The sequence below is a fragment of the Apium graveolens genome, chromosome 3 (assembly GCF_009905375.1).
Source record: "Apium graveolens cultivar Ventura chromosome 3, ASM990537v1, whole genome shotgun sequence".
Taxonomy (NCBI): Eukaryota; Viridiplantae; Streptophyta; class Magnoliopsida; order Apiales; family Apiaceae; genus Apium; species Apium graveolens.
The window spans coordinates 297,550,065-297,578,027 of NC_133649.1; the positions used below are offsets into that span (position 1 = coordinate 297,550,065).

Below are 27,963 nucleotides of genomic sequence, written 5' to 3' on the forward strand. Positions count from 1 at the left end.
TGCTCTTGCTTGCCCTTCTTTCGATAAGTGTCCTATATTTTTGTTCTTTTTGCTGAATATGTATCTTATATTTACATTAGTGGTAAATCTCCGGACAATTTAGTAAAAGAAGATCAGTTTAGGTAAAAGTGTTGTAAGTACGAGGATATAAGCTTCTTTAAGTTCTCTAGACCGTAAGAAGTTGATAGTAAGATAATTACATTTGAGCAAACACTATTGTTGCATAAAATTTGAGCAACCGTGTACATGTAGATGTAGTTTCGAAAAGCTACCATATCTAAAATATTATGTGAATATAAATGTCTGTGTTATCCTACCAAAAAAGAGATTTACATAAAAAATGTGAAGACGGATAAGAATAGCAAAGCCACCAGAAACGGGCGACTTCCAGAAGACCGTGATAACAATATCTGAATCGGAAAACTGCATTGGCCTTGTGATAAATTCTGTGTAGTCACAGCAGCCAAACCTTGAAAATTGCAGCTCAAATTCCCTTGATTCTGTACCTGAAAGTAGGCATTAAATGCGTATGATGCATTTCCATAAGCATCCAAGCCATTACAAGATGACCCGTAACCAAGGGTCGTACAATCAGAAAATGTGCAGGCATAATCGATATTCTCAGCAAGTTTACTCAAATCTTTAGCATTTGGATTGAACACGCACCATCTCTTTGGTAGATACTGCACATTTTGTGCAGGAACGACAAGCTTGTTCTGTCCTTTTCCCGAAAAATCCATTCCAAATTTTGGTTGTCCGTCATACTTAAAAATTCCCCAGTGACGCTCAAAGTTACCAGGAGCTATGCTCTTGATATCTTCATCAATTAGTCCAAACAAGTAGACTTCTACAAATCCAGGTCGAAGAGGTGTGCCTTTATTAGTTCCAAGCTTTGGTAAAAGGCCATTGTAGAATCGGTATGCATTGTTCATATTAGCATTCTTGTCACCGTCGGTGGGCCATCCAACCTCGCCTACGATAATTGCCATGTCAGCATATCCGGCAGCTTTCAAGGCAGAGACCAGAGTGTCAAAATTTGCGTCAAAGACGTTTTGGTAGGCGATCCCATTATTCACAAATTTAATCTTCAAACTGATTGAGTTCATCTTGGATGGAAATCACTCAATCTGGATCTCCAAGAGCTTCGCTGCTTCCTTTGGTTCCATTTGTGATAGAAAACCAGAATCAATTCAATTGTTTGCAGCAACTCTTCTAACCCTTACTCCAGTATTAGAAATACTAAGTACCACATTCCAAAAATGGTCTTTACTCCATTCTTTACGTCTTGATAGACTAGCTCTTGGCGACTCAGCATTTCCAGAATTAAGTTGAGTCTGACTAGTAGATGGTCATTAAACAACGGTCTCGCTTAAAACCCACAACCTTACAAGTTCAATGAACTCGCTTTTGACAAAATCGCTCCATGTCAGAAATAAAGAAGATTAGTATTTTATTCCGTGTTTCATAAACACGAGAATCTCATAATCGTTTGTTCATTTTAAAATCTTGAATCATTACAAATTTTATCTTGTTTAGCAAGAATGCATGGGTGTCGTATCTAATACATACATCCTTAATCTAATTAAGCATGCATCATTAAACTACTCTACACATACATTCATCATATGAGCATATATATGTAAAGTGCAATAAAGTAAACGTGGTTGGTTATGGCTTATCCTATGTGATCTTTATCAAGCTATTGACAAAGATCTAGGTCAATCTATGGTGAAAAATAAATACAAGCTAACTACTACATGTCTACTTTCTTGAGTTGTCTCTTCCTTGTATTGCTTCCTTGGATGGCATCCATGTGAGATTACCCTTCCTTGATATGAAATCTTTATGTCTTCATGTACATTACAAGAATGAAATATAAAAACTAATCTTAAGAACTTATAAGAAGAACTCGAGTTACATTCGAGATCTATAATTACAAAATCAAACGACATGCAAGCCGTATTAAAAAAAAACAAAACCATTAACCTAAGGTCATAAGCTATAACCATCCACCATGATCAATTAACACATAAGAATATGTTAAAACACATAATCTAATCTTAACATATCATACCCATCATGATCTAGTCACAAAAAAAAATCTGGAAAAATTCAGAAAAGTAAGAATTCTGAAAACATTAAATCGCTGTTTATAGGCAGTAAACGACGTCAAACGCCTTACAGAAGAGTCCATGATAGCTTTAGCTATTTGTTTTGTTCAGACACTCGATTCCGTATCGAAAAGGGTATTCGTTCGCGAAAATCGGACACCAGACCCAGATTTTAGAAGATCTGCAACATCTGATTTAGAATCCATATCTAATACGATTCTCATTATAAGAACAAACATAAATCATATATATCAGTATACGTACAGATTATATAATCATCATAAAATTATACAACTCACATGAATATCGTATATTCAAATCATGCATATACAATCATATTGTATCAACATCAAAACATGGCAAATCCTTGTGGTTGTTAATGGCCTCACAAGCTAAAAAATAAACATTGAATTCCATTAGTGATTAAGACATAACATGATATAAAGAAAAAGACGAAGAAAAATGCGAGTGAAATTACCCCTATCAGAGGCCTGAGAAAGGCCAACTTTCTAGAGAGAAAACTCCTCTAGGGGAGTCCAGGTGTCTGTTTGGTCGTTATCCGCAATAAGGGCTTGGTAAGCGGCCTCCTCCTCAACAGTTAGCCTAATGCTAGCTGGGCTACCATCAACTACCTTGCAAAAGGGACAACGAAATAAGCCGGCCCAATCGCCTCCGGCCCAGGTTAGCCTAAAAAATTCAACTCTTCACTTTGGGTTGTTCTCAACAATGTAGTTGCTATCAAAAATATGGGGACACTTGGGCCTTTGACGGATAAAAAGCCAGCCCGGTTGAGTTAAAAGACTATTATAAAATTTAAAAAAATTTCTAAAAGGGGGCACTGAAAGGGGAAAATTATTCTTAAGGCACAAAACCATAAAATATATGATATTCCTCCATGCAATTAGAGGGAGTTGACATGGGTTTACTTGAACATCTGCGAGGAGGCGAGGGATAAATTCATGAAAGGGGAACCTAAGGCCGACAACTATGGCACCCCGATAAATAAAAAGAGTATCCCCTTCCCAATTGCAAGTTCTATCTCCTGGGGTGGCCGGAGTAATCCTAAGGTAAGGAGGAATTTATAGAGGGAGTTATAACTCTCTATTCTACCATCTACTTCATGGAATATGTTACCGTGATTATAAGAATCTAACTCACCAAGGGAAGGATATTCATCCCCCCTAGTGTTAATTATGTCAACTAAAGATGAGTATGAAGAACGAATCTGAATGAGGGTACCTCGTTTGGAAGTATTCATCTTCGCAAGTCTGGCAAGGTCTCGATCCACCATTGATATTCTTGGGAAGATGGCTTGAAATTCAAAAAATGGTTGAAGGTGGTGAAGCGACAGTGGCAAAGAACACCGGAAATTGCCTTCCTAAGAGAGAAACTAGAGAGATTTGATAGAGAGTTTTTGACTAATGAGTGAAATGAGAAACTCAAGTTCATTCTATTCTTATATAGCACAGGAAATGGGAGATTAAACGACGAAAGCCCATAAAGGTAAGGCCCAATTAAGGGAAGGTCCAGGAAAATGAAGAGTCTGAAACAATCTAAAAGGTTCGAGGTAAGCCGAAAGAGGATAGTTCGATCAGAGTCATGATCGATTAAAGAAGAATCTTGGTCGAATTTTTATTCGGCGTGGATGGTAAAAAGTACTATAGTTCGATCAGAATCCTGATCGATTAAGGCAGAATCCTGGTCGAAATTTTCATCGACCAGGGGCAAAATTGGCCAGAATTCGATCAGATTCCTGGTCGATTAAGGCAGAAGCCTGGTCAAAATTTTCATCGATCGGGGGGCAAAATTGGTCAGAATTCGATCAGATTCCTGGTCGATTAAGGCAGAATCTTGGTCAAAATTTTCATCGACTGGGGAGGCAAAATTGGCCAAAATTCGACTAGAATCCTGGTCAAAATCGACCAGGAATCCTGGTCAAAATTTTTATCGACTAGGGGGACAAAATTGGCCAAAATTCAACCAGAATCCTAGTCAAAATCGACCAGGAATACTGGTCGATTAAAGTAGAATCCTGGTCGAAATTTTCATCGATCAGGAGGGCAAAATTGACCGAAAGTCAACCAGAAACCTGGTCGAAATCGATCAGGATTCCTGGTTGATTAGGGCAGAATCATGATAAAAAATTCCAGAAAATAAGAAAAAATTCCAGAAAAATAAGGAAAAAATCCAGAAAATTGAAAGAAAATTCTATAAAATAAAGAAAAATTCCAAAAAATGAGGAAAAATTAAAGGAAAATTCCAGAAAATAAGGAAAAATTCTAGAAAATGAGGAAAATTGAATGATAATTCCAGAAAATGAGGAAAATGAGGAAAAATTCAATAAAAATAAGGAAACATTCCGGAAATCTAGGGCAAATTCCTGGAAAATACCAGAAAACTATTAAAAAATAGGAATAAGGTAAGGAAAATGATAAGGAGTTTTAAAAATACCTTGAAGCCACGAACAAGGCAAATCGTTGTAAATGTGTAGGTCGCTCCACACTTTACGCAGAGAACGATACCCTGTAAGGGATTAAATGAACTTAACTTTCACAAAATCTTTTATAATTTCCCAGAAGTTGGGGGGAAAATAATAGAGAGAAAAATAAACCATGGCTGTGCAATTAATGTTGCATTAATTATGCCCGTGTTGGGTCAACAATAAAGCCCATTATAAAGGGCCCAAAACCTTGAATATTAATTATTTTCGTAATTAGTAAAAATGGAAAAAATCAGCTATTGATAAAATTCATAAAGGAATACGAGTCCTTTTGGATCAGCCTCTGAGAGGCCTTATAAGATAAGGAATCAATTTCCTACTTCTGAGGACTCCAAAGTCCACTCTAAATCTGAGACTCAAAAGTGAAAAGCTCCCAAAGGCCTATAATTTCGATCTACTTCGTTTTTGTGATCATTTTTATAACAACAACTATTGACTTTTTAATATTTTCAGTGTTTCTTTGCCTCATTTTTATGTATCCGTTTACATTTGATTCAGTTTTTTATCAAATATATCTGATCATTTTGCAGGTTGAATTTGCCCATACAAGTTATTTTCTTTAAGTTTTGAAACACCTTAGCATCTGGTCGCAAAATTGTCGGTACCTTCTTCCTGGGAAATGACTTTGTAAAGCACCTTCAGTGTCTTCTTTTAGTAAGTTAACCAAATTGAGTGGTGATTTATTTGCGTGCAAGAGATGTTAATGATGTTGCTCACACTTAAATGAATCGAACTTACGGTAGAATGTGTCTGGTTAGGAAATTACAGTTGAATGTGCCTCGTTAGGAACTTACGGTCGAATATGCTTGGTTAGTAACTTACGGTTGAATGTGCTTGGTTAGGCTTTTAGAGTTTAATAAATGCAAATTCCACATTATTTAGGGAGAAAAAAAAATCTGAAAATCAGTCAACTATTGTATGAATGTTTTTCAACTTATATGTTTAAATTTATCTATAGCTTTTGTGAATATGTGTTGACTTGCTATTTTATTTTTATCTTAATTTTTCAGGTAATTTTTAGACATCATTGTATTTGATTTATGTGGCTTCAATTTAGATTTGTGTGCTTTGAGTTTATCTAACTAGTATTTAGTACTTGGGATCTTGGATATTGTGATGTACCTCTGATTTACAGTATTATATTAGCTTTTCACTTTCCAGTGTGTTACAATGTTACTTAAAATCTTGGAGCAAATTGCTCGACTGATTTTGTATAGTATTTTGGAAGACTGATAAATTGTCTTTTGTTAATTATCTACGAATTCTAGTAAATGATATAATCCATGATAATTATTAACTTTCTTTGAGACTGATTTATTTGCTAGGTCTAAATTTATGTTTTAATTATATTTCTAGCAGAAGTCCACATATCACTCGAATTTGTCTATTTTCTTATAGACATATCAGTATTTACTGTGTACATGAAAATCCTAATGATAGATTGGGATTTGCTGACTGTGCAAATCCTGATTCTGCATCAGTGAGCAAATCCTGATGAATCAGTGTTTACAGTATATTATAGTTTATAATTCACAGTCAGCAAATTCTGATTTTGCCTCAGTCAGCAAATTTTAATTCACAATGCGTTTTTATTTAATATTATTTAATATTATTTTATAATAATTCAAAACATCCCCTTCTAAGATTTTCGATTGGACAAATATAAATTATGCCTTTTGGGAAAAAATTATGAGTTATGACGGTAGAAACATTTTTTTTAGAAGAACAAAATGTGTGTCACATAAATGATCCGAAAAATAATTTTTCGTAACACTAACAAAAAAATAATGCTAAAAAAATAACTCACACTATGCGAAGTGGGAAAAATCCCAATCCCAATTTCAATTAAATGATAAACGATGTTTCACGAGAAAAACTTGTATTTGAATATACTCAATTTATGCATGTAAAAATCATTTTCTAACAAAAAGAAGGGTATCGGGTTCAAGATCTTGGATCGGTCCAATGTTTTGAAGTAATATTGAGTTAATTCTCGTAATCCTGGCCGATTAAGGCAGAATCCTGGTCGAAATTTTCATCGATCAGGAGGGCAAAATTTGACGAACATCGACCAGAATCCTGATTCGACCAGGATTCCTGGTTGATTAGGGCAGAATTATGGTAAAAAATTCCAGAAAATAAGGAAAAAATTCCAGAAAATTAAGGAAAAATTTCAGAGAATTGAAGGAAAATTCCAGAAAATAAGGAAAAATTCCAGAAAATGAGTAAAAATTAAAGTAAAATTCCATAAAATAAGGAAAAAAAATCCAGAAATGAGGAAAAATTCCATAAAATAAGGAAAAATTCTGGAAATCTAGGGCAAATTCATGAAAAATAAAAGAAAACTCCTAAAAAATAGGAAAAAGATAAGGAAAATGATAAGGAGTTTTAAAAAATACCCTGAAGCCACGAACAAGGCAAATAGTTGTAAATGTGTAGGTCGCTCCACACTTTACACAGAGAATGATACCCTGTAAGGGATTTAATGAACTTAACTTCCACGAAATCTTTATGATTTCCCGAAAGTTGGGTGGACAAATGATAGGGAGAAAAATAAACACTGGTTGTGCAATTAATGTTGCATTAATTATGCCAACGTTGGGTCAACAATAAACCCCATTGGAAAGGGCTCAAAACCCTGAATATTAATTATTTTCGTAATTAGTAAAAATGGGAAAAAATTAGCTATTGATAATAGTTGTTAGATATATTTGATAATGTCATGGCTAATATGATTTATGTTTAGATTTCAGATCTTACTTAACAGGACAAATCAGTACTTAACTGTTGATCAGTACTTATACTGGAAGTCAGGACTTAAAGATATCAGTACTTATATTATCAGGAGATAATCATCAGAAGTTAGATATCAGAACTTAAGTGCTGAAGGACGATCAGATAAGGACAGTAGCTGATTAAAGAAAAGAAGATCAAGATAAACATAAGAAGAGATATGCATGAAGAAGGAGTTTCGTGAAGAATGGAATACTTGGAAGAAAAGATATCTGATTGATATATTTTAGGAAGCAGAATTATATTCCATATCAATTAGCGTTATCTTGTAACTGTGTAATATATAAACACAGACATAGGGTTTACACTATAAGTGTTATCATATTCGAGAAGATTATTTATTGTAACCCTAGCAGCTCTCGTGATACTTGTTCATCACTGAGAAGTAACAGTTCCATACTGTAACAGAGTTTATTGTTTCAATAAAGTTGTTTTCTGTTACTTATATATTAAAGTTCGATTTGATTGTATTATACACTGTATTCACCCCCCTCTACAGTGTGTGTGACCTAACAAGTGGTATCAGAGCTTATCTGTTAACACACATACAGTTAAAGATCCAACACAATCATGTCTGACACAGAAACTCCAACTAAGCCTACCAAAACTGAAGAACCTCCAAAGACACTATTCCAAAGTCGGTATGAGACTATCAGAGTTCCCATACTGAGGACCATCTGAATATCCCATATGGAAGGTAGGATGACCATGTTCCTGGAAGTAACAGATCCAGAATACCTTGATAGAATCAAGGAAGGGCCTCACAAACCAACCAAGCTCGCTGTTGCAGTTGCAGGTGAAGCAGCAAAGACCGTACCAAAGGAGAAGAGTGATTATACTGCTGAAGATATAGCATCAATTGCTAAGGATGCTAAGGTACGACACTTACTGCATAGTGCCATGATAATGTAATATCAAACAAGGTAATCAACTGCAAGACTACTAAGGAGATATGGGATGCTCTGGAAACAAGGTGTCAGGGAACTGACACAATTAGAAGAACAGGAAGACGACATACTCACTCAAGAGTATGAACACTTTGACTCAAAGACTAAGAGTCATTGAATGATTTATATGATAGATTTGTCAAACTTTTGAATGATTTGTCATTGGTTGATAAAGAGTATGATCTTGAGATTCAAACCTTAAATTCCTGTTAGCTCTTCCTGAATGCTGGGATTTGAAGCAACGACAATAAGAGACAACTACAATCTTGATGATAAACTCTTGATGAAATCTATGGAATGCTCAAGACTCATGAACTTGAGATGGAACAAAGAAGCAAGAGGAAAGGAGGAAAGTCAGGACAGTTGCTCTTAAGGCTGAAGAAGATTCCCCAAAGCAGCTTCCTCAAGGAAAGACAAGGATTTGACTAAAGCTTGCCTGAGACTGATGCTGATGAGGAGATGATGAAGCTGTGTGCTCTTATGTGAAAGGAATCACAAGTTGCATACAGGAAGTTCAGGAAGGGAAAGAAGTTTTCCAGGAAAGGCATATAGTTCGATAAGAAGAATTTCAGAAGATCTGAAGAGGCAGAGGAGGAAAGTCTGACAGAGGAGATTATACCAATGTTAAATGCTATAACTGTGGTGAGAAAGGCCACATATCTCTGATGCAAGAAGGTAAAGGGTGACAAAGGCAAGGCTCTTGTCACAAAGCAGAAAAGTGGACAGAACCTCAGACTCTGAAAGTGAGGAACTATGCATTGATGGGCAATGCTGATAAAGAAAGTGCTGAGAGCAGTTCTGAAGCTGCTGAAACAAAGGTACCTCGGGACTACTTATGCTTTCATACTGATGATTAATGAGTTGAGAAGATATCTTAAAACCATGTTTGTTAGTTATAGAGATCAAACTTTAACATGTGAAAGATTAACTTCTGAAAATCTTGCATTTAAAGAAAAGAAATAATTTCTTCAGAAAAAGAGTTAGTCATGTTCCATCAAACTCCAGAAGGATAGAGATGATGCTTTTTATGTTAGGGATGAAGTGCTAAAAATGATGAATCTCTAAAAACTGAGTTAGAAAAGGAAAGAGAGATTATCGGATTGGACTAACTCTAAAAAAACTCAAAATTTGCTAAGTAGTGGAAAACTGGAAAGAGGGCTTAGGTTATGGAGAGATAAGAATGATAAAGGAACTGAAGAAATAAGCTTGTTATTTAAAACAAAGCCAAAGTTAAAACCTGTTAAGTGTAACTGTAAAGTCTGAGATGAGAAATCAGAAGTTAAAGAGGAATAATTCTGACAAACTAAAACAGGAAAAGACAGCTGAAGTAAACATAGGCTTAATGACAAAGAGCCAGTAAGCATAAGCTGAAAGATGTTAAGAATGCAAACAAGGTAAAATCACCTAGGAAAATAGGAATGGAAAGGAAGGTGTGAATAAAAGCAATAATTATAAACCTGTTCCTGATGCTCCTAGGAAAAACATGTCATAACTGTGGAAGTTCTAACCATCTGGCTTCTTTTTGCAGGAAGAATAAGAATATTAACTCCTTACCTTCAAATCAGGGTGTTAAGAGTCAGTCTGTTAGATCAAAACCACAAAATCCTTGTTTTCATTGTGGTAGTTTATGGCATTCCTTATACTTGTAAGGAATATCATAGTTTGTACTATGATTATTATCAAATAAAAACCTTCTTTGAGAAAGTTTCCATTGTTCCTTCTAGTGTAAATTCTGATTCAAAGTCTGCTAGTGTAAGTTTGATAAGAAAAATGTTAACATAACTCTGATGCTAAATCTGCTGCAAATGTTAACAAAACTTAATAAGGCCAAAGGATCCAAGCAAGTCTGGGTCCTTAAAAACTAATAATTAGTGGTCTTTCGTGATTGCAGGGCTAACAGGAAAAATATTCTAGTTCTGGACAGTGGATGTTCAGGACATATGACTGGAAATAAGGCCCTGCTATAACGGACTTTGTGGCGAAAACTGGCCCAAGTGTTCTTATGGAGATGGCAATATTGGAAAAACATTGGGATATGGCACTATCACTATCTGGAAATGTCCTAATTAAAGAAGTAGCTCTGGTCTCAGGACTTAAACACAATCTACCGCGTATAAGTCAATCTGTGACAGAGGTATCATGTGATTTCTTGAAGAACACTGTGAAATTGTGAGTAAATCTAAAGGCAAAGTTGTTCTAAAGGATACATGCGTTGGTACATTTATGAAGCTAAGCTTCAACACGTACTGATGGTTCTGCAATCTGTCTAATGAGTAGAGCATCAATTGAAGAAAGCTGGAATTGGCACAAGAAACTCTCTCATTAAATTTCAACAATATAAATGAACTGGTCAAGAAAATCTTGTGAAGAGGACTGCCAAAGTCAGTATTTGCTCTGATGGCCTTTGTAATTCCTGTCAGAAGGCCAAACAAAGAAAATCTTCATTCAAGAACAAGACTGAATCATCAATTCTTGAGCCTTATCATTTACTACATGTTGATCTATTTGGTTCCATGGAATATTATGGTCTATTGCAAAGAAGAAATATGCATTGGTCATCGTGGATGAGTTCACCAGATACACACTGGGTGTATTTCTTGCACACAAAAGTGAAACTGCATCTATCTTGATTGATCATGTCAAACATTTGGATAAATTGGTAAAAGATTCTGTGAAAATTTTAAGGAGTGATAATGGCACTGAGTTCAAGAATTTGATAATGGAAGAGTTCTGCAAAAAAACCATGGATAAGCATGAATTTTCTGCTCATGGAACTCCACAGCAAAATGGAGTTGTTGAACGGAGAATTGAACTCTCATTGAAGCTGCACGTACCAATGCTTGAAGAAGCAAAGCTTCAACCATTTTCTGGGCTGAAGCTGTGCAGACTGCTTGTTTACCTCAAAATGCAACACTCATTAACAGCATGGAAAAACACCATATGAGATGGTGAAGAAAAAGAAGCCAAATCTGAAATACTTTCATGATTTGGATGCAAGTGTTTTGTTCTCAAGACTCATCCTGAACAGCAATCCAAGTTATGATCTAAAAGCTGATGAAGGAATCTTGGTTGGATATCCCTTTCCCAACAAAGCCTGCAGAGTCTATAATTTGAGAACAAAAGTGGTCTGGAATCTATCCATGTCTCTTTGATGACAAGAAGATTACTGGTCTGAGATTTCATTGATCCTGATCAGCTGAGATTTGAAAATGATGACTCAAATTCTGATACTGAAAATCCTGACAGTCTAAGTCCTGATACTGTAAACTCTGATGGATTAAACCTCTGATGTTATTAAACTGTGGTGACTACGTCAAAGGAAAGATGCACCTATGCAGGGGGAGGCATACTCAAGATCCTACCACATCTCAAGAAACATCAGAACATACATTTGGCTCTTCAAGTTCTGATTCGTCAAGTTCTGATAAGCCAAGTTGTGATAGTGCTGAAAATCTAATTCTGAAGAATCCAACTCAGAGAGCATAGTTTCAGGGGGAGCATCAGAAAATGAAATAGCATGGATCAATGGGGGAGCATCCAGTTCTATGAGAAAACCTTCCATCTGCAAGGAAGTGGACAAAGTCACATACACCTGATTTGATAATTGGAATCATGATGCAGGTGTCAGAACTAGAACAGGTACTTCAAATGAATGTCTTACAATTCTTTTCTCTCTCAGACTGAGCCAAAGAAAGTGGAAGACAGCTCTTCAAGATGCTGATTGGGTGAAGCAATGCAGGAAGAGTTAAATGAATTTGAAAGAAACAAAGTCTGGACCCTAGTTGCCAAGACTAAAGAATAGATCTGTTGTTTGGTACAAGTGGGTATTCAGCAAACAAACCTGACAGTGATGGCACTATTACACGGAATAAGGCACGGCTGGTTGGCAAAAGGATATTCTCAACATGAGGTGAATTGACTATGATGAACCATTTGCACCAGTTGCTAGGTTAGAAGCCATAAGGATATTTTGGCTTAATGCTGCTCACAAAAAGTTTATTGTCTTTTCAAATGTCAAAAGTGCTTTCTCAAGGAGAATTGGAGGAGGAAGTATATGTTGAACAACCTCCAGGCTTTGTAGATTCCAAACATCCAGATTATGTCTACAGGCTGATAAAGCACTCTATGGACTTAAGCAGCTCCTAGAGCATGGTATGAGACTTTAGCTCAGTTTCTTCTGGAAAGTGGATTCAACAGAGGAACAATAGACAAAACACTGTTCTACCTCAACCATGGAAATGACTTACTTCTGGTCCAGATTTATGTGATGATATCATTTTTGGGTCTACAAATGACAAACTTTGCAAGAAGTTGCCAAACTAATGCAGTCAAGATATCAGATGAGTATGATGGGGGAACTTAGCTTATTTTCTGGGCCTTCAAGTCAAGCAGAATGAAGAAGGCACTTTATTTGTCAAACCAAGTACACCAGAAACTTGCTGAAGAAATTTAGAATGCACGATTGTTCAAGTGCCATCCACTCCCATGGCCACTGCAACAAAACTGGATAAGATACTGGTAAATCAGTAGATATTACTGACTACAGAGGTATGATTGGCTCTCTACTCTAACTAACTGCTAGTAGGCCGATTTCATGTATGTTACCTGTCTTGTGCAAGATTTCAAGCAGATCCAGAGAAACTCACTTAACAGCTGTGAAAAGAATCTTTAAGTATCTTAAAGGAACAGCTGATATGGGATTGTGGTATCCTAGAGAATCAGATTTTAAACTAATAGGTTACTCAGATGCAGATTTTGCAGGTTGCAAAATTGACAGGAAAAGCACAAGTGGAAGCTTGCCAATTTCTTGGAGGCAGATGGTTTCTTGGTCAGCAAGAAACAAAAGTCAATTTTCACATCAACTGCAGAAGCAGAGTATATTGCTGCAGGACTGCTGTGTGCACAGATTCTTTGATGAAGAATCAGTTACTGGATTATGGGTTAACATATTTCAAAATCCCTATTTACTGTGATAATCAAAGTGCTATTGCTATGACAGGTAATCCAGTTCAACACTCTATGACAAAGCACATCAGCATCAGGTACCACTTCATAAGGGAACATGTGGATGAAGGTACAGTGGAATTGCACTTTGTTCCAACAGATCAACAACTAGCAGATATCTTCACAAAACCACTGTGTGAAGCCACTTTTACAAGATTGGTAAATGAACTTGGAATGGTTTCAGGTTCTTTTCTAAATCTGTCTAGTTTTGTTCTGTTCATTAGACTTTATGATCAGTATTTACAGAATTAATCTCTTGTGTATTCTGTGATTAATTGAAATATGCGTTTAAGTACTGATTGTTCTGATATATGTTTCTAAACTCTGATAAGTGATATGTCTGTTAAGTAACTATTCAATCCTATGAGGATAACTGTGCTAGATACTGACCTAGTAGTCTTCAATAAACAAATGATCCATGTAAGAAGTAATTATTTCTGTGGAAATCTTATGACACAGCAAATTCTGATAATTGAGCTTAGTTGAGTTTACTTTGTTTATCTTATTACTAAGTCACAAATTAGAATAATGCTACTCATCTGTTAAGTTCTGATACTAGTAAAACTGCTGAATGTACTAAGTGCTGATAAACCTCACTTATCAAAAGAAAAAGCAAAAAGATCAAAGAATAAAATCAGGTACTCCTTTGAGATCTAGAGTAAAAATGTGGAAGGGACGACCCAAGTGCATTGCTGGTATTAAGTAAATATGCATTAGAAAAGCAAAATATTTTCTTGGTGACTTTTCACACTCTATGATTACTGGAGAAATACTCTGATAATAGCATAAATTCTGATAAGCAGTCGTGACTCACTTACACTGAGAAGCCACTGTAAAATAGAATTTAAAAGATGCATAAAATTAGCACAAAACAGTTGAGGTGGACTCAAGCATGAACTCATTCATCAGTAGGTTTCAGGATAATGACAGCTCTTTAGCAAAATTTTAGTTATGCCTTATTTCTAAGATGTACTGAAGTGAATCAGACTTTACTCTTGTCTGATTTAGCTTAATGCACACACTAATCACTCCATCTGAATGATGAAAATTACTGTGGTGGTCTATGTTGTTTTAGATAAACAGTCATTGTGTCATTTTGCACTAACCTGAGGACAAGTTCTGGTTGCATATTCTGACGATTAAGTTCTGAAGAGTATAACTCAGAACTTGTATGAGGATTTACTAGATAGGCATTCCTTTTTCGAGTTAAGAAATTATGTTCTGATGACTGTTAAGTTCTGAATAAGTCTAAGTTCTGATATTACAGTCTAATTCTTTACTTGACTTATCTGTGGATAAAATTTGATAACAGTCTCGTACAAACTAGAACATGTGAAGTGGAAGATTAATAGTCACTATGGTTAGGATTAATGGTACTCGTACTTGAACAGTCAACTTTTACTTGTGTCTTGTGCGCATTCAACCATTTTCTCTTTCCAATGAATGTTATTCTTTTTCAAGTCAGGGGAACGAGGTAGAATTAATTCTACCTGTCAGCATTAAATACTTTTACGTCTCCTGGCATTCTCTTGCCTATATAAACAGCCTCTTCACATCAGCCTTCCCATCAAATTCTTTCTCACAAACTTACCTTCATACTTTTTCTTTCAAAAACACAATGGTCAGATACAACATGTTTTTGAACTACCAAAACTTCAATATGGAGCTAAGCTGTGCCGATGGCAGCAGGAATGGCACGTCACGGCCATTCCTGAGGAGATATGGGACTCTGTCCCACGGAGGTACTGACCCACTCCTGTTCTTCTATATGGACTACCATCGCCATCTGGAGCGATTGGAGGAGGAAAGGCTGGAAGCTCTCCGCCAGCAAGAGCGATCATCCGACTCGCCATTCTGTTTGTCGAGAGTAGGAAGAAGAAGAAATGATTTAATCTCGTCTTCTTCCTATTTTTCTTCATCATCAGCTTTGTCAGGCTTCTTAGCTAGGACTAAGGCTGTTGATGTTAGGTTTAGTAGCTTAGGTCACTTGATTTCTTTTCAGAATATTAATGATGCAGTGAAAAATAATTAAATCAGTGGGAACGGTTTCAATTTTGAATTAAAACTATTTCACCTTGATTAATGGAATATCTGGGTAAATGGAACGGTTTTTTCCTTGAAAACAGGCAAGTGGGCACTGTTTTCTCGCGCCCAGTAACTATCCGTTATTACTGCATGTCTGACAGGTGTCCAACGGTAACATTTTTTTTTGGAGTATAAGTACGACAGAGAAAGGATTTCTTTAATCTTTTATTTCCTTCATACTTTTTCTCTCTACTTGCTTTTACTCTCTTTCTCTCACGTTGGTTTTTCATACAGACATTTTATCAAACACCTAACAGGCACTTTTAAATCTCAATTTTTCACATGGCACCTAAGGATTTAATTATTGATGGAGCTAAGTTTGTTCCAAACAACTATGCTGCAATTCTTGATCATGCTGAAGTTCCATCTGAATTGCATTTTGTGCAAGATCTTCTTGCACACAGTGAGATTGGGTATGCATTAACCCAACCTTCAGTCTTTTCGAGTCAACAAGTTCTGATATTTTGGCGGACTGGGCACTTTGATGATGGTGGTAAACATGGCACTCCCAGTATTGTTTTCGAAGTGGGTGATTCATCTTATGCAGTCACTCCTGGTATAATACACAAAGCTCTATATCTCCCAGAAGGTTGTACTTTTTCAATTCCAGAAGAATCAGCTCTTCAGGAGTTAATGGCAAATTTGGGGTATGAACGGAGTTTGGCAAAACTTGGGCAGTTGAAACGGGCTCATATCAGAAGAGAATGGAGCTTCTTCTTCGACTGCATCACCAAAGCTTTTGGGAATAAATGTTCGAATTTTGATGCTATCCCAATTCAAAGTCAGCACATAGGGTATGCTATTATCAATCAAACTCATTTTGACTTTGCAACTGGTATAATTGGTTTTATTGGAGAGGATGACAGAGGATAGGAATATTGTCTATTTTGCTAGATTCTGTCAACTTATTTATACTTTTTGTACTGATGAACCTCAATTAGTCAGTTCCTCAACCCCACCTTTTAAAGTTGCAAAACGCTACTTTAATGATCTGGTAAATGCTGACACTAAGAAATCAGTGGTTAGACCATTACTTCCTCAGTCTGTAAAACAGATCTTAGTAAATGCTGATCCTGATACTTATAGATCTGTTTACTCTGATGTCCAACCAACCACAAACACCAAAAACCATCATCCTCAGCACCTACCACTCATTCTACTCAACCTACCCTCAGGACATATCTTAAATCCTATCTCTCCACTTCCCAAACTGTTCCTCAAACACCTCAAAGAGAAGGAGGATTGCCTTGAGAGATGAATCTGATACTGAGGAACAGGTTCCTTCTTCAGAACCTGTTGTAGGTGAAGCTGAGAAAGAGACTTCTCAGAAGGATTCTGGATTTGGGGGATCTAGGCTTCTCAAAAGGCTTAGAAGAATGACAGTTCCTGAAACTCCCAAGGAATCCAAATCAACAAAGAGATACAAGAAACAGAGGGCAAAAAGGCCAGTTTCAGATGATGAAGAGGAAGCAGCTAAGGAAGGGGATCAGGAATCTCTGATCTCACAAGACAAGGAATTTGCTCCAGTCACTTCTTCTCCATCAACTCCATCTCAGGAAGCTGTTTCTGCAAAGGCTAACACACCATCTGTGTCTCCTGTTGATCCAGGCACAAGTGCTGATATTGATGTTCAAAACTTGGTTGTGCCTGAAGTAATTCTCTTAGAAGCTCCAACAGCAAATAATCCTTCCACAACACATGTTACTGATGCTGTTCAAACTCCAGAGTTATCAACAACACCTCTGCATCATGATGCTGATGATCAGACTTTAGGTGAGCATCAGGATTTGGTTGTTGATCAGAACTTAGAACCAGATCAGCAATTAGAGGATCCTGAAACCTCCATTGTTACTCACACTGTTGTCTTATCCGAAGATACTGATTCTTTAAGTTCTGATGCTGCAATGCTGGAGATACTGGTGATGCTGCTCCAACTGCAGATGCTGATGCAGCAGGTCCTTCAGGACATGCTCCTCAACAGACTATTCTAAAGTCTGAACTGATTAAGAAGTTTGTTACCGGAGAAGCCCCAGTACCTTGGAGTGAGACTCCTGCAGGACAGGAGTGGACTAAGGAATGAAACTCAGTTTCATGTGTTCCAACTGAAAAGCATCTTGCTGAGCACTTGACTAAAGCTGATGAAATGTTAAATTCTGATGATTTCAAAATCCAGCTTAGAGTCACTGCATTGAGTACTAAACATCTACAAGGTCTTCATTCAACTACTAATGCAGAGCTACACAAGATTCAGGAGAACTTTATCAAACAGGAACAAGTTTGGAAAATTGATAAGAAAAAGTTCTTCCAACCTACCATTGACAGGATTGCTTATATTGAGAAGACTCAAGATCATCAACAAGCTCAGATTGATGAAATTCTGAAAAATCAAGCTTCTCAACAATCACAACTAACTGAAATCCAAACCTCAGTGGAATTGCTTATCTCTCTTCTACTACCTGCTGATGCCAAAAAGGGGGAGAAAGTAATTAAGTCCAAATGCAAGGCTGACAAGACACTGACAGGAAAGGATAATGAAAAAGATGATCAAGGAAACTCTGGAATGGGTAGAGGTCATAGTCAAGGTAGAGGATTCACATCAAGACAAGCTAGTCACAGGACAAGTTCTGATACTGGGAAAAGATTAATTTCTTCTATTGGTAAAAGGATAAGTTCCGATGAACTTTTGGATCTTTGAGGAAATGTCAAGATAGTTATTTCTTTAGGAAAATCCAGGAATGGACTTGGAGAGTTTAATGAAAGAAGAAGCCAGGCTTAAATCAGAGAAAGTCACATCTAAATCTGAAGCTTCTGGTAAAGAGCCACTTCCAAAACTCAAAGGCATTGTAATCAAAGAAAGGACACATACTGAAGCAACATTGGCTAGATCACAACCGCAGATAGATCCAAGATCCAAGGGTAAAGAAAAGGTTGGTGAACCTATCAAGGTTTATGTGCCTCCTGAGGATGAAGAAATTACTGATGAAAAGGATAATCTTGCTCTGACTTCAAGAAAAGTTCTTAAAACAACCTCTGACATGGCTCAAGTTGTTCAGAGTCAAGAAATTGTAAGTTCTGATATTCAGAAGAAGCAAGTAACCTCTGACATAGCTCAAGTTAACTTGATATCAGAAGATAGACCAAAGACACTCTCACCAGGATTCACTAAAGCAAAACAGACTCAACCTTTGAAGACTACTGCAAGTGGTTTTGAAGCAAGAGTAGTTACTGGAAAGGAAGCAAGAGATAAAACTGGATTGGGAAGTGTTGATGAAAAGAGTACATAACACTACAAATGATCCAACTTCCTTGAGTGAACCAGGCATTGGAGCAACTCCTGAGAGATTGAATCAACTGGAATCTGTATAGATGGTTTACCATACCTACTTGAAAGAATACATCATATTGTATTTCATGACAGATTTTAGGGTTTATCATATAAGACAAAATGCCATTCCATTGAAGTATTTTGAAGAATTGGAGCATGTACTTTTCTTACTTCAAGTGGATGACAGAATAACAGGAACTGCTGCAAACTACTTAAAAGAACAGATTAAGAGACATAAAAGGCTTTATTCTGTTAAGTCTGACAGCACATATGTTCCAAAGTACAGAGATCACAATGGTGATATTGTTGATATGAAGCCTAATACTGCACAGATCAGAACATATCTTGGTATTAAGGGACTTGAATTCAATCTGGAGTCTGACAAAGCCTATGTCATAAGACTAGATCAGGAGTTGAGAAAAGCAAAGATCAATGATCTCAGAGCTGCAATCTTTCAAACTGGTGAAGATACTGTAGAGCTTAAAGATGTTAAAGGAGAATGATGATGAACTCAGATATGCTGAGAAATGTTTGTTGAAGAACTATCTCAGAACAACTCCTGACATCAGAGAGATCAGATAATGAAGCCAAGTCGAGATCTACAACTGCTTAAATTCTGATATTTGTACAGACTGAAGTTGTTATCAGAAGTTGAATATTGGTAAAGCTTTAAGGACTGTAAGTTGTAGTTATCTAGTCTAATTCTCATGCATTTGTACTTAATGTTTTTGACATCATCAAATATCTGTTAAACTTGTATATTATTGCTAATTTACAAGTTGGGGGAGATTGTTAGATATATTTGATAATGTCATGGCTAATATGATTTATGTTTAGATTTCAGATCTTACTTAACAGGACAAATCAGTACTTAACTGTTGATCAGTACTTATACTGGAAGTCAGGACTTAAAGGATATCAGTACTTATATTATCAGGAGATAATCATCAGAAGTTAGATATCGGAACTTAAGTGCTGAAGGACGATCAGATAAGGACAGTAGCTGATTAAAGGAAAGAAGATCAAGATAAACATAAGAAGAGATATGCATGAAGAAGGAGTTCCGTGAAGAATGGAATACTTGGAAGAAAAGATATCTGATTGATATATTTTAGGAAGCAGAATTATATTCCATATCAATTAGCGATTATCTTGTAACTGTGTAATATATAAACACAGACATAGGGTTTACACTATAAGTGTTATCATATTCGAGAAGATTATTTATTGTAACCCTAGCAGCTCTCGTGATACTTGTTCATCACTGAGAGGTAACAGTTCCATACTGTAACAGAGTTTATTGTTTCAATAAAGTTTGTTTTTGTTACTTAATATATTAAAGTTCGATTTGATTGTATTATACACTGTATTCACCCCCCTCTACAGTGTGTGTGACCTAACAATAGTCCTAAAAGGGATATGAATTCTTGTGGATCAGCATCTGAGAGGCCTTATAAGATAAGGAATCAATTTCCTACTTTTTAGGACTCCAAAGTCCACTCTAAATCTGAGACTTGTCCACCAAGTCTTCAAACCCGAACCTAATTATAAGGCATCATATGCCTATATAAGGGGTCTCCCCCCACAAATCAGAACTAAGTTTTTTGACTTGATATTTGGCAAATAACAAAGTACGTAGACATCTTGTGAAGGCAGATCGAGTCACAAAATACGAGAGCAGTCAAATTGAGTCTCGAAGCTCATGAACCCTAGTAACAAATATGACCTAGTTTTCAATTCATAACAATATTTTATATTCTTGCAGTCTAATTATTTGATTGAAAATTTATGAGAGTTTTGGATTTTTTTATTCATGTTTAAACTTATTATGATCTTTGTTATTGTAAAAAACAAGACTTGATCATAATCTTGATGATGTTGTGCTAGATTTGGGATTCTCGCAAAGTTTTATTTATATGTTTTTATGGTGTCAAAAAATTATTTCATAATGATATGTTCAAACTTGGAATGAATGAATAGACAAGGAAATGGTTACCACTGTTGCACTGTGGATTTGGATCAAAGTACTTTTTACCGCCATTTTCTATTTTTTGTCTAACTTAAAAGTGGAAAGCTCCAAAGGCCTATAATTTCGATCTACTTCGTTTTTGTTATCATTTTTTTTAACAACAACTATTGGATTTTTAATATTTTCAGTATTTCTTTGCCTCATTTTTATGTATCCGTTACATTTGATTCAGTTTTTTATGAAATATATCTGATCATTTTGCATGTTGAATTTGCCCATTATTTAAGTTTTGAAACACCTTAGCATCGGGTCGCAAAATTACCGGTACCTTCTTCCCGGGGAATGACTTTGTGAAGCACCTTCAGTGTCTTCTCTTAGTAAGTTAACCAAATTGAGTGGTGATTTATTTGCGTGCAAGAGATATTAATGATGTTGCTCACACTTAAATGAATCGAACTTACGGTTGAATGTGCATGGTTAGGAAATTACGGTTGAATGTGTCTGGTTAGGAACTTACGGTCGAATATGCTTGGTTAGTAACTTACGGTTGAATGTGCTTGGGTAGGCTTTTATAGTTGAATAAATGCAAATTCCACATTATTTAGGGAGAAAAAATATCTGAAAATCAGTCAACTATTGTATGGATATTTTTCAACTTATATGTTTAAATTTATCTACAGCTTTTGTGAATATGTGTTGACTTGCTATATTGTTTTTATCTTAATTTTTCAGGAAATTTCTAGACATCTTGTATTAGATTTCTGTGGCTTCAATTTAGATTTGTGTGCTTTGAGTTTATCTAATTAGTATTTAGTACTTGGGATCTTGGATATTGGGATGTACCTCTGATTTACAGTATCATATTAGTTTTTTCACTTTCTAGTGTGTTACAATGTTACTTAAAATCTTGGAGCAAATTGCTCGACTGATTTTGTATAGTATTTTGGAAGACTGATAAATTGTCTTTTGTTAAATATCTACGAATTCTAGTAAATGATATAATTGATGATAACTAATAACTTTTTTGAGACTTATTTATTTGCTAGGTCTAAATTTATATTTTAATTATATTTCTAGCAGAAGTCCACATATCACTCGAATTTATCTTTTTTCTTATAGACATATCAGTATTTACCGTGTACATGGAAATCCTAATGACAGATGAGGATTTGCACAGTCAGCAAATCCTGATTCTGCATCAGTCAGCAAATCCTGATGAATCAGTGTTTACAGTATATTATAGTTTGTAATTCACAGTCAGCAAATTCTGATTTTGCTTCAGTCAGCAAATCTTAATTCACAATGCGTTTTATTTAATATTATTTTATAATAATTCAAAACATCCCCTTCTAAGATTTTAGATTGGACAAATATAAATTAGGCTTTTTGAGAAAAAAATATGAGTTATGACGGTAGAAACATTTGTTAAGAAGAATAAAATGTGTGTTAATATAATGTTTTGAAATAATACTGGGTCCAATGTTTTCTGCGGCCCAGATTCAGCCCAAAGAGAAAGGCGTGTGTGGGGGCATACATATACCTATATATAAGGGGTAGGGATTTGTCCTCTCTCCCTCCTTCCCCCCTAACAATTTTACAAATTCCTACGGTTAGTTAACTTATAACATTTTCGATACATAAATTAGGGTTTATTTATCAATCAAATCATATACTAATACTACTACTTGTTTTGTGCAGATACAACTCTACACATGGCGGAACAGGGTGGTGGTGGTGGTGGTAGCCAGTGCCAGGCAGTTGATCTCTCCAAGCACCCCTCTGGAATTGTACCCACTCTTCAGTATGCATCCCCCCTCCCCTTCATTTTCACCCCTTTTCTCGATTTTACTGTGTTACAGATTTCATTATTTTACACTTCCCTTCGATGCCAATTTTACTACCTTCATATTATTTACTTGATAATAATGTTAACGTACACATGTGCCTGCTTTTACATTTCTTTCTAATTATACCTAATTATTCTCTTGTATGTAAACAAATGATGCCTTAATTCACCTATAAGCTGCCACGTTGTTTCACACAAGACTTATTTAAAAGTTTATCCCTCCATTTCCCCTTTTTTCTTTGCCTCATTTGTTGCTAGCATCCTAATAAACACCGCGAACCCTTTCCCGCCCTAGGCTACTCCTGTTTACATTTTAGGAATAAGTTATAGTTATGAATTATATAATTATTACAGCTTCTACAACATCTGTGTTTTTGTGGCTTGTGATGATTTTTTAACTCTCACACTTTGATTATGGGTTAATGCTAAAGTTACAGGAGTATAAAATTAGGCTGAAGTATAAATTTTGATCACCACTAATTTTCTACTAACAGGAATATAGTATCAACTGTCAACTTGGATTGCAAGTTAGATTTGAAAGCCATCGCATTGCAAGCAAGAAATGCTGAATATAACCCCAAGGTTCGAATCTTCATCATAATATCACTATACTTCAGCTTTCTTTGATGGAAGAGGAAGAAAAGAAGCCAGACTATATTATGTCATTCAAAATAATCTTTTGGATAATTGTGGTCTAGGAAATGAAAGACTTGTTTTGTTTCAGTTGTATACCTTGGCTAATGATAGTTAGCTGTGTAGGTCATTTTTTAATTGAAATTTCACTAATCATTTATTTGCAAAGCTCATGCTTGCACTTGAATGTTTGAGAACCATTACAAGTTATTGCTAACTAAATGTTTAGCTTTGTTGATCATGCTTTTTTAATGATTACACAGCGTTTTGCTGCTCTAATCATGCGAATCAGGGATCCAAAGACAAAAGCACTAATATTTGCTTCGGGAAAATGGTGAGTTTTGTTGACAGTTTCGTTCCTCAACTCCCTATGATTTATTTTTATCAAACAGCAGATGCTTAACTTTTACATGTGTCTTTCTGTTGATTTAAGTTATATAAGGCTTAACAATCTTACTGCAGCGCTGTTTGTAAATCTTTACCCAAATTTCTTGTAATTATCACGGCATACTGGCATGGACAATTTAATCTATATGTTGTAATATAAAAAGTTGGTCATTTTACTTGTACAAGAATGACAGGAATAACAATTGTTTTAACTAAGATTGAGAATAATAAAAATTTCCGTAAGTATCTGCTGATTTAAATGATTGGGATACACTTTTACAAAATGGGACAACAATAACAATTTTTTTAAATAAAATTGACAACAATAACAATTTCCTTATGTACCGGCTAGTTTTGATGATTGGAATACGCATTTACAAAATGGGTATTCCGTTATATAAGATGTATTAATTTTTTAAGTATAAGCAGCTGCCAAATGGGTATACCATTAAGTGGGTATCGCTTTATATGCGATGCATTATTTTTTTTAGAATGCGCATATGTCAAATGGTTATTCCATATGGGATACTCCTTTCACAAATGTGTATCCTTTTAATATTTAAATAGAAATAAAAAATTCAAGATACCCCATTCCAAAATGCATAACATCAGTACCCCTTTAGAAAATGCGTATTCAAATTGTAAATGTCGGTCGCATACTATAATATCGGTAATTTTATTACCCCAATCTGAAAAATGGTTACATACCTGGCCTTCATCCTTCACTTGCCACCTTTAGCTTATTCGGTTATTTTATATTATATGTGGGTTGTGCATTTGCCTTGATTCTTATATTTATTATAAATTTTAACTATTAATAACTTCCCTCGTGATATAGTCCTCATGTTGTGTCCAGGTTTGTACGGGAGCAAAGAGTGTACAACAGTCAAAATTGGCTGCAAGGAAGGTCGGCAATTTATCATGAATTTTGATTTTATATCTGCTTTTTACTATGGTCTTAGAACTTGAGTTACTATGGGACATTTATCGGGTTTGGTCTGTTAAAATCTTTAAAACCCAATAATGAGAATCTTTGTTATATATATGTGATTTTTAACATCCAAGACTTAGTAAATAAATACTTACGAGATGTTCATATAACATTTATATTTGATGTCCAGTATGCACGAATTGTTCAAAAGGTTGGATTTTCTGCCAAATTCAAGGTATCCCTTCTCTTGGACAATTACAGTATCCATTTTAGAAACTTATTGTTATCTTAATGGCTTTTAATATTATGTTCCATTGATATGCCAGGACTTTAAGATACAAAACATTGTTGGTTCTTGTGATGTGAAATTTCCCATCAGACTTGAAGCTTTAGCATATTCCCATGGTGCCCTTTCAAGTGTATGTCTGAGCTGTTGTCTGGCTTTCTTAACCATGGAAATTAAAAATAGATGCTGCAACTTTTTAGTGCTAATTGTGTTTATGTGTTTGCAGTATGAACCAGAATTGTTTCCTGGTCTAATATATCGGATGAGACAACCCAAGATTGTCCTCCTCATCTTTGTATCAGGAAAAATTGTAATTACCGGAGCAAAGGTGATGCAGGCTGCCATAAACATTTACTTATAAACTTTTTGTTACCTTTAAAGGCTTACAGTCTTTCGAATGGCTCATGCACAGGTGAGAGAAGAAATTTATACAGCATTTGAGAATATATACCCTGTTCTTACAGAGTTCAGGAGGAATTCGCAGCAGTGGTATGCAATATATTTCTTTCTTGTTATTTTCTTAATGGAAGTGCAACTATCTTTCTTATTATGTAATGTGTGTTTGTGCTTGGAGTCTTATTAAATTTTCCGTTGCCTGTGTTTGCAGACTTGTGCAGATTTGTGCTTGATGAAGAATCAACTTGATATATCAACTTGATACTGAAGAGCTTTCAACTACATGTACCCGGGCTCTAATAAGACTGCTATAAGAATTGACATGGCTGGGTTAGAGTTTTTTTTATGTAATGAATAATGATTCTGAATAATTAAGACATATGGTTTTGGTTTTTATGTGATACAGTTACATAGACAATCTATATACAAGTGGAAAAGCATTTAAATTTTGGGGGCCATTGTTTATGGTATATTAGTTCGATTAACAAGATTTTATTGTTAATTTCATGTGTTTGTTTTCGGTTTAAGATTTTAATATGTTGGATGATAATTCATTGTGATTTACCGAGTCACTTATTTACAGTGCGGTGTTGTTTGTTGGATCATAAGTTTTTGTCATTTTCCGAGTAACTTACTCCCCAATGTGTCTGGTTAAAGAGTACAAGCCCTGAACTTAATCTGAAGTTGCATGTCATGCTGGTTAGTTTTGAGCTACAAATGGCAAATCATCCCTTTAGTTCATTCGAAATGTCTTTTTTTTGCTAATTGAAATGTGTTTTTTTTATGTTGATAAAAATATTATTTGCCCTACCATGTTCTTAGTTTTACTGGGACAACTAGTCTGTACAGTATATATATATTAGTAGATTGCCTTGGTTATATTGTTTCGTCATCTCGAAAGAGCTAATTCCGCAACTTATTACTTGCTCTTGCTTGCCCTTCTTTCGATAAGTGTCCTATATTTTTGTTCTTTTTGCTGAATATGTATCTTATATTTACATTAGTGGTAAATCTCCGGACAATTTAGTAAAAGAAGATCAGTTTAGGTAAAAGTGTTGTAAGTACGAGGATATAAGCTTCTTTAAGTTCTCTAGACCGTAAGAAGTTGATAGTAAGATAATTACATTTGAGCAAACACTATTGTTGCATAAAATTTGAGCAACCGTGTACATGTAGATGTAGTTTCGAAAAGCTACCATATCTAAAATATTATGTGAATATAAATGTCTGTGTTATCCTACCAAAAAAGAGATTTACATAAAAAATGTGAAGACGGATAAGAATAGCAAAGCCACCAGAAACGGGCGACTTCCAGAAGACCGTGATAACAATATCTGAATCGGAAAACTGCATTGGCCTTGTGATAAATTCTGTGTAGTCACAGCAGCCAAACCTTGAAAATTGCAGCTCAATTCCCTTGATTCTGTACCTGAAAGTAGGCATTAAATGCGTATGATGCATTTCCATAAGCATCCAAGCCATTACAAGATGACCCGTAACCAAGGGTCGTACAATCAGAAAATGTGCAGGCATAATCGATATTCTCAGCAAGTTTACTCAAATCTTTAGCATTTGGATTGAACACGCACCATCTCTTTGGTAGATACTGCACATTTTGTGCAGGAACGACAAGCTTGTTCTGTCCTTTTCCCGAAAAATCCATTCCAAATTTTGGTTGTCCGTCATACTTAAAAATTCCCCAGTGACGCTCAAAGTTACCAGGAGCTATGCTCTTGATATCTTCATCAATTAGTCCAAACAAGTAGACTTCTACAAATCCAGGTCGAAGAGGTGTGCCTTTATTAGTTCCAAGCTTTGGTAAAAGGCCATTGTAGAATCGGTATGCATTGTTCATATTAGCATTCTTGTCACCGTCGGTGGGCCATCCAACCTCGCCTACGATAATTGCCATGTCAGCATATCCGGCAGCTTTCAAGGCAGAGACCAGAGTGTCAAAATTTGCGTCAAAGACGTTTTGGTAGGCGATCCCATTATTCACAAATTTAATCTTCAAACTGATTGAGTTCATCTTGGATGGAAATCACTCAATCTGGATCTCCAAGAGCTTCGCTGCTTCCTTTGGTTCCATTTGTGATAGAAAACCAGAATCAATTCAATTGTTTGCAGCAACTCTTCTAACCCTTACTCCAGTATTAGAAATACTAAGTACCACATTCCAAAAATGGTCTTTACTCCATTCTTTACGTCTTGATAGACTAGCTCTTGGTGACTCAGCATTTCCAGAATTAAGTTGAGTCTGACTAGTAGATGGTCATTAAACAACGGTCTCGCTTAAAACCCACAACCTTACAAGTTCAATGAACTCGCTTTTGACAAAATCGCTCCATGTCAGAAATAAAGAAGATTAGTATTTTATTCCGTGTTTCATAAACACGAGAATCTCATAATCGTTTGTTCATTTTAAAATCTTGAATCATTACAAATTTTATCTTGTTTAGCAAGAATGCATGGGTGTCGTATCTAATACATACATCCTTAATCTAATTAAGCATGCATCATTAAACTACTCTACACATACATTCATCATATGAGCATATATATGTAAAGTGCAATAAAGTAAACGTGGTTGGTTATGGCTTATCCTATGTGATCTTTATCAAGCTATTGACAAAGATCTAGGTCAATCTATGGTGAAAAATAAATACAAGCTAACTACTACATGTCTACTTTCTTGAGTTGTCTCTTCCTTGTATTGCTTCCTTGGATGGCATCCATGTGAGATTACCCTT

The 27,963-nt window shown here is 35.6% G+C and overlaps 2 protein-coding genes, 2 long non-coding RNA genes and 1 pseudogene across 4 annotated transcripts; 3 read left to right on the forward strand and 2 right to left on the reverse strand.

Moving 5' to 3' along the window:
- Positions 1 to 181: 181 nt before the first annotated feature.
- LOC141715256 (glucan endo-1,3-beta-glucosidase 8-like) lies at positions 182 to 1,106 on the reverse strand. The gene has a single exon (XM_074518730.1). The coding sequence runs from the start codon at positions 1,104 to 1,106 to the stop codon at positions 330 to 332; it is 777 nt and encodes a 258-aa protein (XP_074374831.1). The 3' UTR covers positions 182 to 329.
- A 21,207-nt stretch (positions 1,107 to 22,313) lies between these two features.
- Positions 22,314 to 23,710, forward strand: LOC141715257 (TATA-box-binding protein 2-like). The gene is made up of 5 exons (XM_074518731.1): positions 22,314 to 22,343; positions 22,433 to 22,535; positions 23,075 to 23,162; positions 23,477 to 23,547; positions 23,647 to 23,710. Exons 2-5 carry the CDS (start codon positions 22,447 to 22,449, stop codon positions 23,708 to 23,710), a joined length of 312 nt encoding a protein of 103 aa, XP_074374832.1. The 5' UTR covers positions 22,314 to 22,343; positions 22,433 to 22,446.
- A 729-nt stretch (positions 23,711 to 24,439) lies between these two features.
- LOC141711185 (uncharacterized) lies at positions 24,440 to 24,941 on the forward strand. Its single transcript, XR_012571255.1, has 3 exons — positions 24,440 to 24,507; positions 24,722 to 24,766; positions 24,858 to 24,941. It is a non-coding gene; the product is annotated as an uncharacterized LOC141711185 (long non-coding RNA).
- A 70-nt stretch (positions 24,942 to 25,011) lies between these two features.
- LOC141711184 (uncharacterized) lies at positions 25,012 to 25,584 on the forward strand. Its single transcript, XR_012571254.1, has 3 exons — positions 25,012 to 25,145; positions 25,230 to 25,306; positions 25,425 to 25,584. It is a non-coding gene; the product is annotated as an uncharacterized LOC141711184 (long non-coding RNA).
- Positions 25,585 to 26,318: 734 nt separating this feature from the next.
- On the reverse strand, positions 26,319 to 27,242 carry LOC141715258 (glucan endo-1,3-beta-glucosidase 8-like; annotated as a pseudogene).
- Positions 27,243 to 27,963: the final 721 nt, after the last annotated feature.

Coding starts and splice junctions, on each gene's coding strand:
- LOC141715257 (XM_074518731.1), top strand. CDS start 22,447: ATGGCGGAACAGGGTGGTGGTGGTGGTGGTAGCCAGTGCCAGGCAGTT. Junction 22,536..23,074: donor GGAATTGTACCCACTCTTCA/GTATGCATCCCC, acceptor TTCTACTAACAG/GAATATAGTATCAACTGTCA. Junction 23,548..23,646: donor ATATTTGCTTCGGGAAAATG/GTGAGTTTTGTT, acceptor TGTTGATTTAAG/TTATATAAGGCTTAACAATC.
- LOC141715256 (XM_074518730.1), bottom strand. CDS start 1,106: ATGAACTCAATCAGTTTGAAGATTAAATTTGTGAATAATGGGATCGCC.